We start from the raw sequence: 17713 nt of genomic DNA, 5'->3' as shown, positions 1-17713 counted from the left end.
CAGCAGTGTCTCCACTGACAGCTACAGATAGCAGCCAGATGAGTGGCATTAAGACAACCCTCTGCATACTGAGTTTGAGCATAGGTGGCAATTCTTGAAACCACAGCTGCCACAGCAACAAGTTTAATGGGTGAGGGGGATGACCGAGCAAGAAACAGAGAACCATATGAGATATAACAGCTTTTCTGGGCAATATAAAACTCCTGAGGTAAATATGTGGCCTGGTGTTTGTCTTAACAGGCCATGCACTTCTCTGTGTGTTTGTCTTGCTGTCTCACTTCTCCTTTTAAATGTTTTTCTTGAGCTGTTTCTAGACTCATGTGCAGCTGCAGCATCTCTGTAACTCATGTGCCTCTTGTAGATTTTGTCACAAGAGGCTAATGGAAAGAGAGGCAGTGGTGGACATATGGGGGTACATACTTGAACAGAAGCATGACTTCCCATGCTTGGTTTTCTCAGGAAGCCAGGCAACAACTACAACAACAAAAAACCAAAACCAAAAGCAAATCCTTTTAAGATTTTTTCCTTTCTTAGCTTGTATAAAACTCTTCAGACTAAAGGTGAAAGAGAGGAAGTAGACTGATCTTTGGACCTTTCTCTTAAAGGTCGCCATGGATTTAGTAGCATTTATTAGCCTGCTACAAGCTGTCAGAGTAAATCCACCATATGGATTATATTTATTGTTTTGATATTTAATGTAAGTGCTAACAAGCTTTAGAACACTGGATAGGCACTTGCTGATATTCTTAAATATCAAAATGCAACAAATTTACCATTCAGTAAAAGAAAAGGGCAGCTAACTTGTTAAATGTTCTCTTATGGCATGAATTTCTCTCTAGTCCTTAAAAGCTTCAGTAAATAGAAATAGTCTTAGCAACAACCCTGATATAAACACAAATGTGTTTCCTGAAAAGCAGGAAGCAGCTTAACAATCACATCATATGACTGGCTAAATACAGAAGAACTTCACTGGTTTTTTTCCAGGGCATTAAAGCAAATTTCCATGTGACTTTGTGGGACATGACTGTTGCTTGAGCTGCTATTACTGGAAAATCCTTTTACTCTGCAGCATGGGCACTTTACACATTTTGTCCCGCCTTGTGAAATTCATCATCTTGTAGGAATCCATTTCTATTCAGCCTGTGCACAGGCAATGAGAACATGAGAAAACCTGAAGACAGAAAACACTGAGTGCTCTACAACCCCCCCATGGCCCCATCCTGTGAATGTGTGCAGCTGTTCCAAAGCAGCTGGATCTCACACAAAATCAGTGTGAGTATTTAATTTGCTGCTACTGTCTGATACCTTGTCAGTTCCGACCAACAGGAATAAAGAATCACATCACATTTAAGGCCATCACATTGGATCACCAAAGAGTGTCCAGTGGAAATAAATTCTTCTAGGTTTTTACCAGCTAGAAATGTCAGACTAATCCAGATATGGCCTAGCAGACTTATCTTCCTTAAATAATATCCTCTCTATCATAAATGGTCATGCCATTCCCTAAAATGCAAGTTTGGACCTGATGGTTCAAAAGGCTGCCTGCAGCATGAATCTGCAAACTTGAGCTGGTGGTTTGTAGCTGTTGTAACATTTTACTAATTGTTCAGGTTAAATATATTAATTAATTATTCTTAACAGCAGAAGCGAAGTTAAAATTGCAAAAAGAAATAAATAAGGAACAACAATGAAGGGAGTAAATCTGCAAAGGAAATCTTAAGAAAGTTCTTCTCCTATTCTGTGCATGGTGGAAAAAAAGCTGTGCTCTAAGTATTAAATTAACCTCTGGAGTGAATAGAAAATAAAAAAAGTCTATGAGTTATGAAGGTTAGAGGTCAATATATATTATAGGTATGTGAGAAAGAGATATCTGAGAGAGCCAAATATAACAAGTGAGAATCCATTGTACAGAATTTACAGTGTGTTTCTATATTAATCTAAATATAGAATGAATCTCATGGACTCAGTCAGACGAAGCACCCAGGGAGAAATTTATGTGCCTTAAATTTCCAAGAAGTGTTTAGTGAGGTTTTAAAATACATCCATAAGTAATCCACAACAGTTAAGTAGATAGGAGGATCTTGAAACACCTAAGTACCTTTAAAATCCCAAACCAAGGCTGTGGAGACTCAGGAACAATAGGCAGGCTTCTATGGACACAGGTTATGGCACCTTCACCTCCTAAATCAGCTGAACTGTTAAGTAGACACAAGCATGGATGGAAAGGATGTGAAGGTACATCAGCATTCAGTGACCAACAAAAGTGTCTTCTTTCAAATTACCAGCAGTAAAACATGGAGATGCTGCAAGTTGATTCAGGTCTGACTGAAAATTAGAAGTTATTTACATAACTAATAAATTTGTACATGCGAATCTGTTGGGTAGTAAGCTGCTGCTCACCTCCATCAGACACAGAGCTCTATAGCCTTCTCAATGAGTGACTTTGTATGTGTGGGAAAGTGGCTGAAGTTTGCTCTAAATGTTGCTTGACCGACTGCTGCTCACAAACAGTAGATAAACCTACCAAAATTACAGGCACGGGCAGTGCAACTTATACAGCTCTTCAGAAGGCATATGGACTAAATACGCTCTCATTGCTTCTTTTTTCCCCTTACTGCCTGCCTATGTCCATTTGTACCTTCTTACTTTTATTCTTAAAATGTAATTTGATTCAGATGTTCATACGGGTTTGACCTACTGCTGGGTTATGTGATTCAAGGTTTATCTCCACAAATGGAAAGCAGCACAAAGGAACAGGTGGAGAAATCCAACAGCATACCCAGAGGAAAGGAGCCTCTGACATGACTGACACTGACCCTCAGCGAGAGTCCAGCCTGGGGTCTGGTCTGACACCCATCACCACCAGTCAGTGGGAGAGGCTCTGTGGATCACTGTACAGAGAGGAGTTACTGCCTGAGGGGGTTGGGAATCTCTAGGGGATGGAGGGGAAGAGCATCTTTGGGATTGTACAAGATAATTTTTGGGATGTTTAGAGGAGGAATCAAAGGTGGGAGTAAGAGGGGATAAAGATTGTTTGATATAGAAAAATAAAAGGATCCAGGGCTAAAGTGACCTGATTGGATGTAAACAAATTGTTGGTGTGTGTGCTGGTCTGGCTACACCTTGCACCTGATCATCTCAGTCTGTCTTGCCTTAGTAAGCTGTATTTTAATTTTTTGGGGGGGAAGAGAGCAGCATCTATATTCCATGTGTATATGTGTGTATGGTGGCCTGAGTGCCACCAATTAGAGGTGGCGGCCACAAGTCACAGGGGCCTGTGTGTGTTGGATGCAGCAACTGGAGAGACAAGAGCACACTTTGTGTGAATCTGCATGTCCTCGTGTGGTCGCCAGCAAACAGGTGAAAGTGGAAGTCAAGTTTTGGAGCAGCCATGAGTACAGGAAAGAAAGTTACAAAAGAACTTTCTTTTGGAAAGAAGAGAGACCAGAGGATCTCTGAGCTGGCTGCTGGAGAAACAAGGGGTTCTAAGTCACCTGTTGAGGAAACTGTGGTGGGGTCAGCTGCTGGAAAGGCCACAACTGTGGACTAGCTACCAGAGAAACTTGTTTGCCTGTTTATATTTCTGTGTGAGGCCACTGGGGATCCAGAGGCCAGCTGCTGAACAGGCTGAGTGTCCTAAAGCCAGCACTGGACAAGGGAGCCATAGCTCATAGCCATAGAGCTGATTACCAGCAACTAGAGTTGAGCCTCTGGGACAACATTTGCACTCACCAGCAACTGGAAAAAACTGGAATTCAGGTGTCCACAACAGAATAAGATTAGTGTCTCAGACCAGCTGTAGAGGGATCCATATTGTACAGACGTATACAAATACCTATTTATTTTCCATTAATGGTGTTCTGTCCCGATCAGCCAGAGAGAGGAACAGGATGAGGCCATTAATGCTGTTGGTTTTTATGTGAGTGCTGTGTTTTCTGCCTGGGCTAGTCAGGGTGGCCAGCCATGTCTGTATCTGTATGTGTATGAGCCTACACATCCAGCCTTACCACTACCTGGATCTGGGAAACTACTGAATTTTAAAAACTGGGATAGCAGCAACAGGCAGGTATGAACAGTAGACAGGAGGATTTGCAAAGCATGGGGAAAGCCAGGCCTGGAAGGCATAGTCAAGGACATATAGATTCAGGCAGTGTCCAAGACAGCCTCACTAATCAGGCTGCTGAATTATGACTTGTTCATGGATCTCTTCCAAAAATGCAGATCACACACAGAAGGACACTTATTTTGAGTCCTTCGGCAGAGAAAAAGGCACATAGTATCCAGTCCTCCTCTAATGGCTGCTTGCAAGGCAAACATGCTGATCCTGATCCTCCAGCTGCTTCCCTGATGTCAGAAAGACATTTGACTCAGCCTAGCATGATGCATGTGGGCTACTTGGAGGTCATCTGCAAGATGCTACAAGCCCTGCTGAAAAACATTAATGGAAAGGCAAGGCTGGATCCGAGAGCACAGAGCTGAGCTGACATCAGTCACATCACAGCAACGTAAGGGCAGACAGGCGGCAGGTGGCCTCCCAAAATACAGATTTTGGGTTTTTTGGAGGTTATATATTGATCACTGGGGGCTACCTTGACTGGTTCAAGCTGTAGAGACACCCAAGATTGTTGTCCAGAAGAGCCCCAGCTGGGCCACCTTTCAACAAGTGGATAAGGAGGTTCTGTAACTCCGGCCTCAGGGCTGCTCTTGCACAACAGCAGAGACGGGTCGGGCAGCACAGATGTGCATGGACAGATGAATGTCCCCCACCAGGGCTAGATTCTGGAATAGGCTATAAAGACAATGGCACCCCATGGAAGAGTCATGCTGGCCTGACAGCAGGCACCTTCTCTACTTGGGAAACTGTGCAGCAGTTACCCAAAGGGATCATAAAACTGATTCAGCGGCTGTGGGAAATGGCTTTCTCTCCGGAGGGGAAAGAAAAGCTCCTTTTTCATTAAAAATCAAGCCATTTCAAACCATGCATATCCCAGGGCATGCTTTGTATTGTGGTGACATGACCTCTCAGGGAAGTTGCTCCACAGACTGCTTGACATCCCAGTTACAATTTTCAGGCAGAAGCTTGTCTTATTGGCAAAAGAAAACCCAAAAAACCAAACAAACAACAAACAAACAACAAAAAAAACCACAGACTCCTCCATCCAATCAATCAAACAAACAAAAACAACACAAACAAACAAAAACCCACCACACTCCAAAAATAAAACAAAACCAAAAACCCATCAGGAAAGAGCTGTGTAAAAAAGATGGCAAGGCACAGAGAAGGGCAAAATGCATTCTTTTGGATGTTGCCCCTTCACAGAATCACAGAACCACAGGATCAGCTGGGTTGGAAAAGACCTCTGAGATCATCGAATCTAACCCGTAACTAAACAGTGCTATGTCACCTAGACAGTGGCACTAAGTGCCACATCCAGTCCTCCCTTAAACACCTCCACTGCCTCCCTGGGCAGCCTGTTCCAATGTCTCGTCACCCTTTCTGTGAAGAAATTCTGTCTCAGAAGAATTCTGCAGCAAAGGCTGCGATGTGCGCGCCCGTCGGGGCAGGGGGACACGGAAAAGGAGCCGGAGAAGGCGACGATGTCCGGCCGCCGCACGGGGGTGAAGATGCCGGAGCGACGTTTGGTGAGCTGGTTTTGGGGTGAGCAGCAGAGCACGGACGGGAGCTGGGGCGGGAGGAGCCGCAGGGCCCCCCACCGCCGCGGGGACAATGCCAGGGCCGCGGTGGCCGAGCAGCGGTGTGGCGCCCCGTGCCGAGGGCGGCGCCGGGCGGGGGCGGCCGCTGGGCGAGCGCCGGGGGGAGCGGGAGCGCATAAAGCACCGCCCGGCGCGACGGCGGCGCGCACAGCCGGGCTGGGCGGCGGGACAGCGGGGCGCAGCCATGAGGGAGATCGTGCACATCCAGGCGGGACAGTGCGGGAACCAGATCGGGACCAAGGTGAGCCTGAAGGGGAGCCGCCGCCTGCCCGCCGCTTGCGGAGCCTCTGAGCGCCCGGGGGACGCCCTCGGTGGCTCCTCGGGGCTGTTGGAGCCCGGGGCTGCTGCACAGCCGGGGCTGTGCTGGGCTGGGCTGTGCCAGCCCCGCTCCCCGTCGCCCCGTGTCCCCATGAGCCGCTGCCGGGCGCGCCGGGGGGACACCGCGCATCGCTCCGCTCCCCGTGACCATAAAAGGCCTCGGGAAGTACCGAAACCGAACGGGACAGCTTCAAAAAATTGTTTTAAAAACTATTTCTGTGTTTGAGCCGGCCAGGGTGCGGTTAGGAGCGGGGAGGGCGGCAGGGTCCGGGCGGCCCCGCAGGCCCGGGCCCGCTGGGTTTGAATCCCGGTGCCCGCCCGGTTCCCGCGGCGCGGGCAGGGAGGGGCGCGGGCGCGCCAGGAATCCGGCAGCTGCCGCCGGCCCGGCCCGGGCAGGGCCCCCGGTGCTCCGCAGGGAAGGTCCCAACCCACTTCTCGCTTTTCCTCCCTTAGTTTTGGGAAGTGATAAGTGATGAGCATGGCATTGACCCAGCCGGAGGCTATGTCGGTGACTCAGCGCTGCAGCTGGAAAGGATCAATGTCTACTACAATGAATCATCTTGTAAGTGTGGGGCGGCGAGGGGTGCGGGACAGGGGACTCCCTGGGAAGAGGCGCAAGAATCAGAAGACGACGGGCTCATAAAGCCATATTGCACATCTGGCCACACTCCTCACATGCCACCAGCCCCACAGCTGTGCCCGGCTCAGCAGAAAAATACCGTCTACTTTCTTACATAGTATTAAGATGGCTGGGTGCTATCTCCCCGGACACAGAGAAATGGCACAAGGGGCTGTCCTTAGGGTCTGAAGGTGGAGGTTTGTTTATTATTTAACATCATGGTAGGCGTTTGCTCTTCAAATGTGGGATTACTTCACCAGATGCACTTCTTCAATTACTCCAAATTAAACTGTTGGCTTTATGAGCCTGCATCTGCAGTACTCTCTCTTTAATTTTCATGAATGAGATGGTTGGGTCACAGGTAATAGAGAACTGTTTCATTAACAAGATGCCAAAAGGCACCCAAGTCCTCAGAGTCCTCTGCTGTTGAAAGGTGTTGACAGTGTAACATGGGAATCTAGAGTCCTTTGGTCTGGACCTGCAAGTGTGAATGTTTAATCGTTTGTCCAGCTGAGATTAATTCATATTATTTACCTGAGTTTCCTTGAAAAAATTCGGCTTGACACAGATTGTTTATTTTGTGCTTTGTGGTAGACGTGCTGACTCCTGCTGTTTGCCATGTACACCAAGTAGCTCTTTCAGTGGAGGAGGATCCTTCAAGAATACAAATTTGTGGAGATGTGTTAGGATAACTTGAACATAAGCACTTTACTCACCCTAGATTCACAGAAAAGATTACCTACTTTGTTAAAAAGAATAAGTAAACATTTTTTTTTTCTAGTCAGAAACTCCCTAATATCTCTTGCTAATAAAAAGATTACAAAATGTAAAATCTGTAGAGCCCAAATTATGTCAGGTCTGTTTTCCAAGCTGAATTGATTTATTCCTATGGAGTTGAGTTTCTCACCACCATGACTTTCTGCATAGGAAGTACATATATATGTATGAACTATATATTAGACTAACAAAATGAGATATGATACACTTGTGTATTAAAAGCTATAACTGTGTTAGCTTATTTCCGAACATTAAGAGCATGCTTACTTTTTGTTGTAGCCCACAAATTTGTACCAAGAGCAGTCTTACTGGACTTGGAGCCGGGAACCATGGATAGTGTGCGGTCTGGTCTCTTTGGTCAGCTCTTTCGGCCCGATAATTTCATCTTTGGTATGTGCATGTTTCTTTTAAAAATACAGAGCTCTTCTGTGGCTGTTTGGTTACCAAGTGAATGGTCAAAAAGCGTTCAGTCTCCCTGTTCCACAGTGATTCTACTGAGAAATCCTAATAGCTATCAGTGGAATTGCAATTATCTGTAAGCCAGTCAAAACATCCTGTTAACTGAAAAAGTTATTCTTCTGTTGATCCTTCCTTTGGTTAGCAAACTGCTGGAAGTTTGGTATGGTATTCAGATAAAGTACATTTGCTTTCCACATATGTAACTCCAGAGAAATCCTGAAGCCAGTTCTTCACAACAAAATGCACAGAGGTTCTGCAGAAAATGGAGGGGGGGAGGGAAAACCTCAACCACAAACCAACCAGACTACTCTTCACTTAAGTTCACATTAAATGCTTGAGCACAGAATTGTTTTTAGGCTGTGTAATTAAATCTTTTCAGCAGATCCTTGCAGTATAGTAACAGTGGTAGAAGATCAGCAGTAATATGGAAAGCACATTTGTAGCCAGTTACTGGGTTATTTTCTAGCACGATGAGGAACAGTCTGAGAGTATGTGGAGATGTTCTGGTTTTGCAGTGTTTTTGCAGAGGGTTGTTTTTACTTTTACTCCTTAACTTTGGAATTCTGTAATACTTTCCACCTAAGCTTAAAAATGCACATTACCCTTTCAAAGTATCCTCATGAAGTACAGAAGCATTATCAGTCCTTTTGCAGTAAAGGAGAAACAGCATGTGGAAGTTAAGTGAGCCACTTGCTGAAACAAGAAGTCTGAATGAAAGCTACCATGAGAACTTCCATGTCCTTTTGGTTTCTCAGTCTGCACTAGCCACAAACACATTTCCTCCTGACAAGGCAAGCTTAAGTTGGAACTTAGTTTGGTATGTTATGTTAACATAAGGAAGGAACATTGCCAAGGACAGACAGAGCAAAGATAAACATAGTTTGGGTGGTATAAAACAAACTTAAGTCTGGATTGTTGGAGTTTGAGAGGGGAGTAAAAAAGCCATGCAGAGTTCTTTAAGTCTTTGACTTACAACTTTTATGCTGTCCATGTTGTTCTCCTGTAAAGTCCATGGCAGTGATGTTAAGGATCTCTTCCAAAGGAGCTGTAAGCTACAACCTATAAGCTTAGGGAGAAAAGCCACAGACACAGGCAGCTTTATGAAATCTGTTTCTGTATTCAGGTTTTTCCTTTCATTCCCTTTCACCTGCACCAACCATACAAACCCTCTGAAATTGAATTCACCTGACATATGGAAATACCTGAACTGGAGCTTTACAGTTTGGCACACCACCAGTAAAACCAGAGCAAAATCAATTCAGAATGTCTTCAACAATAGTCCAGTTTGCTGTACTCCCTTCCTGCCAAGATAACAATGAACCAACAGCATGTGATCCACTCGTATCTGACAGAGGCCTCTGCCAGCATCAGGCACTGTCCTCCCAACCTGCTGAATAATGTAGAATGGCTGAGCGCTGAAGTAATGACCTTCTGTGTCAAAAGCCAACAAAGCATTTTGTTTTCTCTTTTAAAAATCTGGCCTGGGCCCAGAAGGGATTTTGTGGCAGAAGCTGGCAGTCCCATACCCCAGGCTGTACGAGCTCATTCTGATGGGGGTATTTTCCACCTCTGCTTGTATAAACCTGCATGTGCCCCTGACTCCACAGCAAGTAACTGTGGGCAGCAATGCAGGTGTATCCAATTCATGGTCACACACTCCAGATACAGGAATTTTATACCAAACCAGTAAGAGATTTGAGATGGACGCAACATAATCTTTATACTTTAATGCCTGTATTGACAAGGTAGTGATTTAAAAGGTGAAGAGCTGCAAGTGGAATGGTCTTGCTGTATGAGAGCAGCAGGCCTCCTGGCCTTCTGACAGCACACAACTCCCCACCAGGAGCTGCTGTGAACTCTGATGTGTCTCCTCTTGTTAACCAGTTTTCACTTTCACATTTTTGCATTTCTTGTTCTTTTCTTGTCTACACCATTGCTAGATTTGCTACAGAGAGACCACTCCAATTTTATTTGTATGAACTGATGGGGGCAACCACAAAATAGCTGTCTGGCAGCCAAAGCCAAAGGCAAGCTCTGCAGCAGGGCTGTTCACAGGCTCCTAAGTGTTAATGTGCGAGCTACTGAGCTTTTTTACCAGGTTTATCATATCTTTTGAGCAGTGAAGAGAGTAGAGGAGTGAAAGAAGTTTGTAGGAAACAAGTGCCATTTTAGGGATTAAAAAAATAAATTGGCTGTTAGAAAAATAGCTTCTCTGCATGTGCAGCTCAACCTGAACATGTGTGATAACCCTACAGCATGCTGGTGAAAAAAAGAGTGATAGAAGAGGTGCCAGGAGTGCAGATAAGTTGTGGGGTTGCTTCATGTAGGCTTCTTTAGATCCTGGTAAATGACAGACAAAGGATGCTGGAGATGGGCTTCCAGGACTGGCAAAAGATTTTCCAGATCCTGAGTTTGGTGGGCACAGGCTCATTTTCCACCCAGACAGTTTAGTCCTGGTGAAATTTGATCACTTCTGTGTGTTTACCTTAGATTTTCAGAGGTCGGGTAGATAGGTACCTGATTAGTGAAGGGCATCTAGTAGAGTTTCACAGGATTGTGATCATGATTTCCAGGTTTGTGGCAGCCTTGTCAGGGCCCTGGCATCTCCAGGTGTATTGTCATGGGGTCTGGAGCTTCCAGGGCATGTTTACATGCTCTGTGCTGTGGTAGTCTTACAGTGCTGTAGAGCCAGGGGTTCTGGAAGTATAAGATAACTGGGTGTGGAAGCAGGAAATCTCCAGTGAAAGTGCTGGAGTCCAGAGGCACATGGCTGACTAGTGGATGGACTGTGGTTTTGCCACAGGAGTAGCTGATAGTTGTCCTAAAATCAGAATTTATTTCCATTAGGAGATAAATACCTTCTGCATTTTGGAGGTGTCTGCTTGTTTCTGTGGATCCTGATGTGCTGTCCTTTCCACAGTAAGGGATCTGCTCAAGCAGGCTGCAGGTGCTTACAAACATATTTAATTCTGAAAGGATATTACTTTGTGCTTTGCCCAGCTGGACAGGAAGAGCTGAGCTCCCTAGGCTCAAAGAGAGAAAAACACAGCAACATACAGAACAATGCCTTAACTGACCAAATACATCATGAGGAAACCAAGCATTTATGCAGTGGGGAAAAAAATGCATAGGATTTCAGAAGCATCGCAGCCGGAAGTTTCCCTGGTTCATGTGTTTGACACCACCATGGTGCCATGGGAATTGAAATGAAACATGAAAATAAGAAGGGAGGGGAAGGTCTTGGGGAACAGCACACAGTTTGCCAGCTCTATACTTAGTTCTGAAACTGTTGCTCGGTCTGAATACCACTCCCAGGAGTACCCTAAGTGAGTTCAGTGGCACAATGTATGTGTACAGTAGTCACTGTGAGGAACAGGACTACTAAAAAACTGATTCCCCAATTTAATCCTCCTTGTTACCTAAGCAATAACAAAATAGTGACAATAGCAAATGATCCACACTGCCTATCTTAGTAAACTGAGTGGCACATAAAACAAGAAGGGAAGCCTTGGGAAGAAAAGAATAGACTCATCACTTTTCAGTAATTCTGTTTTGCAAGTCATTTTGTGTATCTTGAAGAATAATGAGTTTTCAAGGAAGTCAGTAAAACCTAAAACGCACTTAACTTCTAAGTTTTTGAAATAATGTCCCTGAAGCTTCTGTTGGTCACTACTTTCATTCAGCCTAGGTAACCATGAATTTAAAAAGCTAGAGTTCCTGATATAACGAGTTAAATAGGATTTTGAAGCCCAGCTCTATTCTTGAATGACAGTGTTTTCTATTTCACTCATAAGAACAGTCCAAGAACCTCTCATTTTCATTGAGATACGTGTATCTGTGATTTAGCTTTGCATGCCTCATGGTCCTTACAGACAGAAAGCATTTAAATATTAAACAAGTCATCTTGTGTTTACAGTATCATCAGGACTAGGAGCGTGAAAGTTTTCAAAACAAGGAGTTAAGACCATCTTTGCATATGTGGAAGGTAAAATGACAAAAAAAGAAAAATAAAGCCAAAAACCACTCAAAGGCATTAATGAAAACTGCCGAAGACTGTATAAAAAAGTTACGTTGATACTTCCAGAGATATTTGTAGGCAAAACTGAAGAGCACAGTTATCCACCTAACAGATTTATAGCAGCTTTTGTTACAGATGTGAGTTCATTCAGCATGCAAATATAGAACCTTGCCAATAATTCTGTATATTTTCTTTCCCTGTTGTATCTTATTTTAGGACAAACTGGTGCAGGAAACAACTGGGCTAAAGGACACTATACAGAAGGGGCAGAGCTGGTTGACTCTGTGCTTGACGTAGTAAGGAAAGAGTGTGAGCACTGCGATTGCTTGCAAGGATTTCAGCTCACTCACTCCCTGGGAGGAGGGACAGGGTCTGGAATGGGAACCCTTCTCATCAGCAAGATCCGAGAGGAATATCCGGACAGGATAATGAATACCTTCAGTGTCATGCCTTCCCCTAAGGTTTCTGACACAGTGGTGGAGCCGTACAACGCTACGCTTTCGGTCCACCAGCTGGTTGAGAACACGGATGAAACCTACTGCATCGACAACGAAGCTCTGTATGACATTTGTTTCCGCACCCTGAAGCTCACCACTCCCACTTACGGCGATTTGAACCACTTGGTCTCCGCCACCATGAGCGGGGTGACCACATCCCTGCGGTTTCCAGGCCAGCTCAATGCCGACCTCCGGAAGCTGGCAGTAAATATGGTGCCCTTCCCGCGCCTTCACTTCTTCATGCCGGGCTTTGCTCCTTTGACGGCGCGAGGCAGCCAGCAGTACCGAGCACTCACGGTGCCAGAGCTCACCCAGCAGATGTTCGATGCCAAAAACATGATGGCAGCCTGTGACCCGAGGCACGGCCGGTATTTGACGGTGGCCACCGTCTTCCGCGGCCCCATGTCCATGAAGGAGGTTGACGAGCAGATGTTGGCCATCCAGAACAAGAACAGCAGCTACTTCGTGGAGTGGATCCCCAACAATGTCAAGGTGGCAGTGTGTGACATACCTCCCCGTGGCCTCAAGATGGCCTCCACCTTCATTGGCAACAGCACTGCCATCCAGGAGCTCTTCAAAAGGATCTCGGAGCAGTTCTCCGCCATGTTCAGGAGAAAGGCCTTCCTCCACTGGTTCACAGGAGAGGGAATGGATGAAATGGAATTTACAGAAGCAGAAAGCAACATGAATGACCTGGTTTCAGAGTATCAGCAATACCAAGAAGCGACAGCAAATGATGGAGAGGAAGCATTTGAAGATGATGAAGAAGAGGTCAATGACTAAAAAAATTAGGTGCGAGATTTTTTTCCAGGCCAAATTCTCATATCTGGATTTCTGATAATTAGGCTTGTAAATGCATACTTGCAATTAAAAAAAAATAATAAAAAAGGGAGCGTGAATTTCAGATGTTAGAAGTGCTCCTCAGAGTCCATTTGGATCACTGAGGACTTTCAGCATGTCTGGAAATTGGGCCATTTCTATTCATGTGACAAATATAAGGCATTTTGTTAAAACTTTGGTCTAAGAGTCTGAACATGGAGAGTGCTAGTTTGGGATCTTTTTTCTTTAGGGTTGTCATCCCTAAAACTGTAGAAGAGATGTAAAATAGGCTTGAAAGTCTACAAATTAGAGCTGCACTACTTCACATTTTCATCCAATTATGAGTAAGAAAATCTTGTGAGCTTGAAGTATTCTGTACCAAATATACAATACTGAACTGCCACAAACAAAATTTATTCATAATAAAAGAAAAAAGTTTTAGGTATTATGTACAGTTAGCTGTTACCAGTGATATTTGATTCCAATCCTCTAAAATAAAAATTAATTGTATCTTCTCAAGCAGAAGTGTTCTGGGCAGTCAGTGCTACATAAATACCCAGTGAGCTGCAGGCTAGAGGCTGGATTTGTGTGATGTGACTTCATCACTTGCTGCTGCTGAATAATCACAATGATATATATGAAATCTCTGCATTTGTGATGAAGAGATTTCATGAATCTCTGGGGTTTAAAATGGCACCCCAGCATCTTACTGGTCTTCTGATGGTGCTATTCCTAAGCCAGCCCGTGTAGCTGAAATCCAGATATTCCACAGATCATGGTGGGACAGGAGACATAGGCTGTGTGCCAACACATCTCGCTGCCTGGGTTTGTAAGTTCACCACACCTACAGATGCTGTACATCTTGCTACCAAGATAGGTTAGAATAACTGGACAGGGAAAGGTTAAAGTACAAGAGCATTTATACATGATACTTGAAACAGTTGGCAAAATGAAAGATGAACAACAGGTTTATCTGCCCCCACTAAGGCCAAGACAGAAAGGCCTCTGCCTAAGCCAGCTGACAAAGTGGCTGCTGGGCATTTGCTCTCTGTGCATGCTTTATGTTTCTGCTCATATCAATTAAACAGCCCTCCTCCATTAGAGAGCCTCTACCAGAGAACACTCTGTCTGCTTGGAGTCCTATTTAGGCCAGTTCCTAGGCAACAAAGCAAGCAAACAAAGGAGAAAAACCTCTGGAAATCCAAACTTTAAATGTTTCAAGAACTCTTGCTTTTTCTTCTTGCTTTCAGAAGCACTTTCCAAGCAGAAGTGTTGCTCAATACTTAGAAAGGCACTTTACAAACAGTGAAATTTCCAAATGTCTGCTGCTTCTGACAAAGATGATGCTTTGCTAGTTTGGGATTCAGGGAGCAAGACAGTACTTTAGGAAGTATATAAACCCAGCAAGTGTTAATCACACAACCTGAAGCTGTCTGCCCAATTCTATTCCGCACAGAAACCAAACTAACTTTAATCAAGTACAAGTTTTTTGCAGAAAATTACTTCAGAGGTTGAGACAGTTGCTGGAACATGCCAACCAGACTGCCTTTGGCACAGAGGCGGAGCTTGGTTGACTTTAGAAGGACGATAGAGGAGTCAGCAAATTGACAGGGGCCACATACTTTGCTATGTCTAGTGATGCCTGAAGGATTTATGAATAGCCATAGGGCACCCTTAATACACATTTTATAAATGTGAGATGTGGCTATGTATTAATCACAGTGTGAGATAAAGTTATAACACAATATATATTGAAGAGAAATTACTATGCAGGACAATACAAGGCAAAATCCATTGGGAGTAAAGCCATTAAACTTCAAAGTGAAGTTGATTCTTTGTAAATGGTTGATGACTATTTGCTTTGAAAGGGAGAAGGATGCCTTACAGGCTCAGAGCCTGCCATCACACAGCTGTGGCACAGGCTCTCCAATTAAAGCACTAGCATAATTTCTGCTGAAGGAAATAGAATTAACCATCTTATTGTGTGCGAAACTGCATTTTGTTGTAACACAGATTTCATAACTAGATCCAAGTTATAAATTCTGGTATTACTGTGAAAAAAACCAAGAAGATCTAATACTTTAAAAATTCCAGATATCTTGGCATTACTAAATAATGGAGTTATTAACTTGGTGAACCAGCCTGTTCCTTATTGCATTTCATACACTTGACTCAAAATGCAGAATGCAGACTCTGAGGCTGTGGAATTCAGACCTCACAATGATCCTGCTTTGACTCACCCATTCTTGCGCATGTGTTTACTTGCAACTGTTTGATGTGAATTTCTAGAATGTGTGGAGGTGGAAGAGGCAAACGAATGTTCTCTTTAGAAAAAAGAGACAGCTCTTCCATCTGATCCTAGGGGGAAAATAACCCCTCCCACCATAATGAACCCAGGAACCTGTAGTAGGAGGATCATCAGAGGACCAGCTTGTGCATAAGCAGTAACAGAGCCACGGGAAGCACAAACATTTCCTGTTTCTCTTCAGTCAAGCGACTCTAATCATCTTCTTTTCCTGAGATACAACTGAAATTTGTTTTAGTAGCAAGTTTAGTGAGCAATTCCTTCAGTTGCACTTCCTTTCAAATAATTCCTGCCTTTTTCTTGGAAGCTTCTCTTTTATTTTGCACGGTGAGTCCCACCCTGGCTTTGTTATTCTTCTTCTCAAATTCCTCACCTGCGCGTTTTACATTTCCTCCTCTAGTTTTTTCAGCCTAGTCTCTGGCACCTTTTATTCCTGTGCCTGGCCCACCATCTTTCTCTCTTTTTTAACTGCTTTGCATCTGGCTGCAGGGCAGTATCTAGCAGCAGGCTGCCAGGACAAACCAGACCACAGGAGTCCTGCAAGTGCAGCTCCCACTGCTCAGACACAAACACGTGTCACTGCTAGGCTGAGGAGAAAATACCACACCACTTAGATTCCAATTTCTGTCCTGATGCCTCACCCTCTTCCCAGGCAACACCTCACCCGCTCCCAGTTTCTAACTCCATAGGTCAGCTCCTTCACAAAGCCACTCTGGGCAAAGCCGGCAAGGAATGGGGCAGACCCTCAGCTCACATGCTGGAAAGTCCTTGCACATGCTGCCTTAACCAAACCACCTCAGGCCCTTGCTTTCGCTGCATCCCACGATTACTGCTCGGATTACGCTCTCCATTCCTTCTCTTGCACTTGCATCCCTCAGAAAAATGTGGTCACCCCTTGGGAACAGAGCCAGGTTGGGAAAGAGGGTTTAGACCTGCTCCTTTTCTCCTGGCTGTGGGAGGAGCAGGGAACTCAACAGCTCCCTTGGTGCTGCACAAGCCCCTGGTAGCTGAACCAGAATTGCTCAGTGTGCTTGCAACAGAAATTAATCCAACATTATTGACAGCCATGGCACAGACTAAACTTGATTTTTCTTGATTTATGTTCAACCACCTGACATCCTAAATTTGGGACTTGAAGGAGGCTAGCAATCCTCTTCAAAGAAGCAGATTGGGTAAACAACTTTTTTTGGTTGTTTTTCCATATATTTGTTTCCAAAATCCCAACACTGTCGAATTCTGCCATTTTTGGCACAGAATATCAAGACCTGCTAATGTAAGGCTAAGCAAGCAAATTAATGCTCTAAAACAGAGGCAAAGGTAAAAGAGAGGTAAGGTCATTTTCATACACCTATTAATTGCACACTGCAACTGAACAAGAGTGGAATTTATTAGTAGACACAAACAGGGAGTAAGAGAAATCATCTGCTGGAGATGATTCTTTCAGAGTCTGGCAGTGCCATTGTGAAGAGTCAGGTTAAGAGTTTTGGGGATTGATTGCTGAGTTTCCTCTTGGTTTTATTTAGCAAGGAATGAAGAAATGCAAAACTCTGACCTTTACTGTATAAGCACAGCTAGTCCTCAGCACTGGCCACAGAGTATCCCAGACAAGTGTTCAGCTAAACTGGAGGATGAGAAAAGAACAAGGCATTAATGCAGAAGACATGTAAGATACAACACTAGAGCATAAGGGCAGATATAAGTCACTGCTTTATCATGTGTGCAAGATTCAGTTTTACAGAAGAATTTTGCTATTGCAGTGAATAATTCTAAACTTTGACTCAAATAATTAAGGAAATGAAGTTTAGTTTCTAGGCTGCTTTCCTGGTTTGACTCAAATAATTAAGGAAATGAAGTTTAGTTTCTAGACTGCTTTCCTGGTTATCATTCAATTCTTCAATAAACACAACAGGGATAAACAGAAGTGGTTAACAAGTAAAAATACCCAGTAAATATGCCCAAAATAGCCATATTTGCTCTGTTTCCCTCATTCCTTTTCACTGTAAAGCCAGGTAACATCACAGATGGAAAAAGTTCTATCATGAAGAAAATCCAGAAGAATAATTTCCATAAATAGTTTAACTCAAATACCTTTAGAATCAAGGGTCTAAACTTTCAGATAAACTTTTCCCTTGGTCATCCTACTGGTTTCCAGTATGTTGCAACATACAGATGGAATCAGTCACAAG

The 17713-nt window shown here is 44.2% G+C and overlaps 1 protein-coding gene across 1 annotated transcript; it reads left to right on the top strand.

The window, feature by feature from the left end:
• The first annotated feature begins 5835 nt into the window (after nt 1–5835).
• TUBB6 (tubulin beta 6 class V) lies at nt 5836–13662 on the top strand. Its single transcript, XM_066328811.1, has 4 exons — nt 5836–5956; nt 6487–6595; nt 7709–7819; nt 12123–13662. Exons 1-4 carry the CDS (start codon nt 5900–5902, stop codon nt 13184–13186), a joined length of 1341 nt encoding a protein of 446 aa, XP_066184908.1. The 5' UTR covers nt 5836–5899; the 3' UTR covers nt 13187–13662.
• Nucleotides 13663–17713: the final 4051 nt, after the last annotated feature.

Source organism: Sylvia atricapilla, chromosome 1, assembly GCF_009819655.1.
Source record: "Sylvia atricapilla isolate bSylAtr1 chromosome 1, bSylAtr1.pri, whole genome shotgun sequence".
Lineage (NCBI taxonomy): Eukaryota > Metazoa > Chordata > Aves > Passeriformes > Sylviidae > Sylvia > Sylvia atricapilla.
This window is presented reverse-complemented; position numbering and strand designations above follow the sequence as displayed.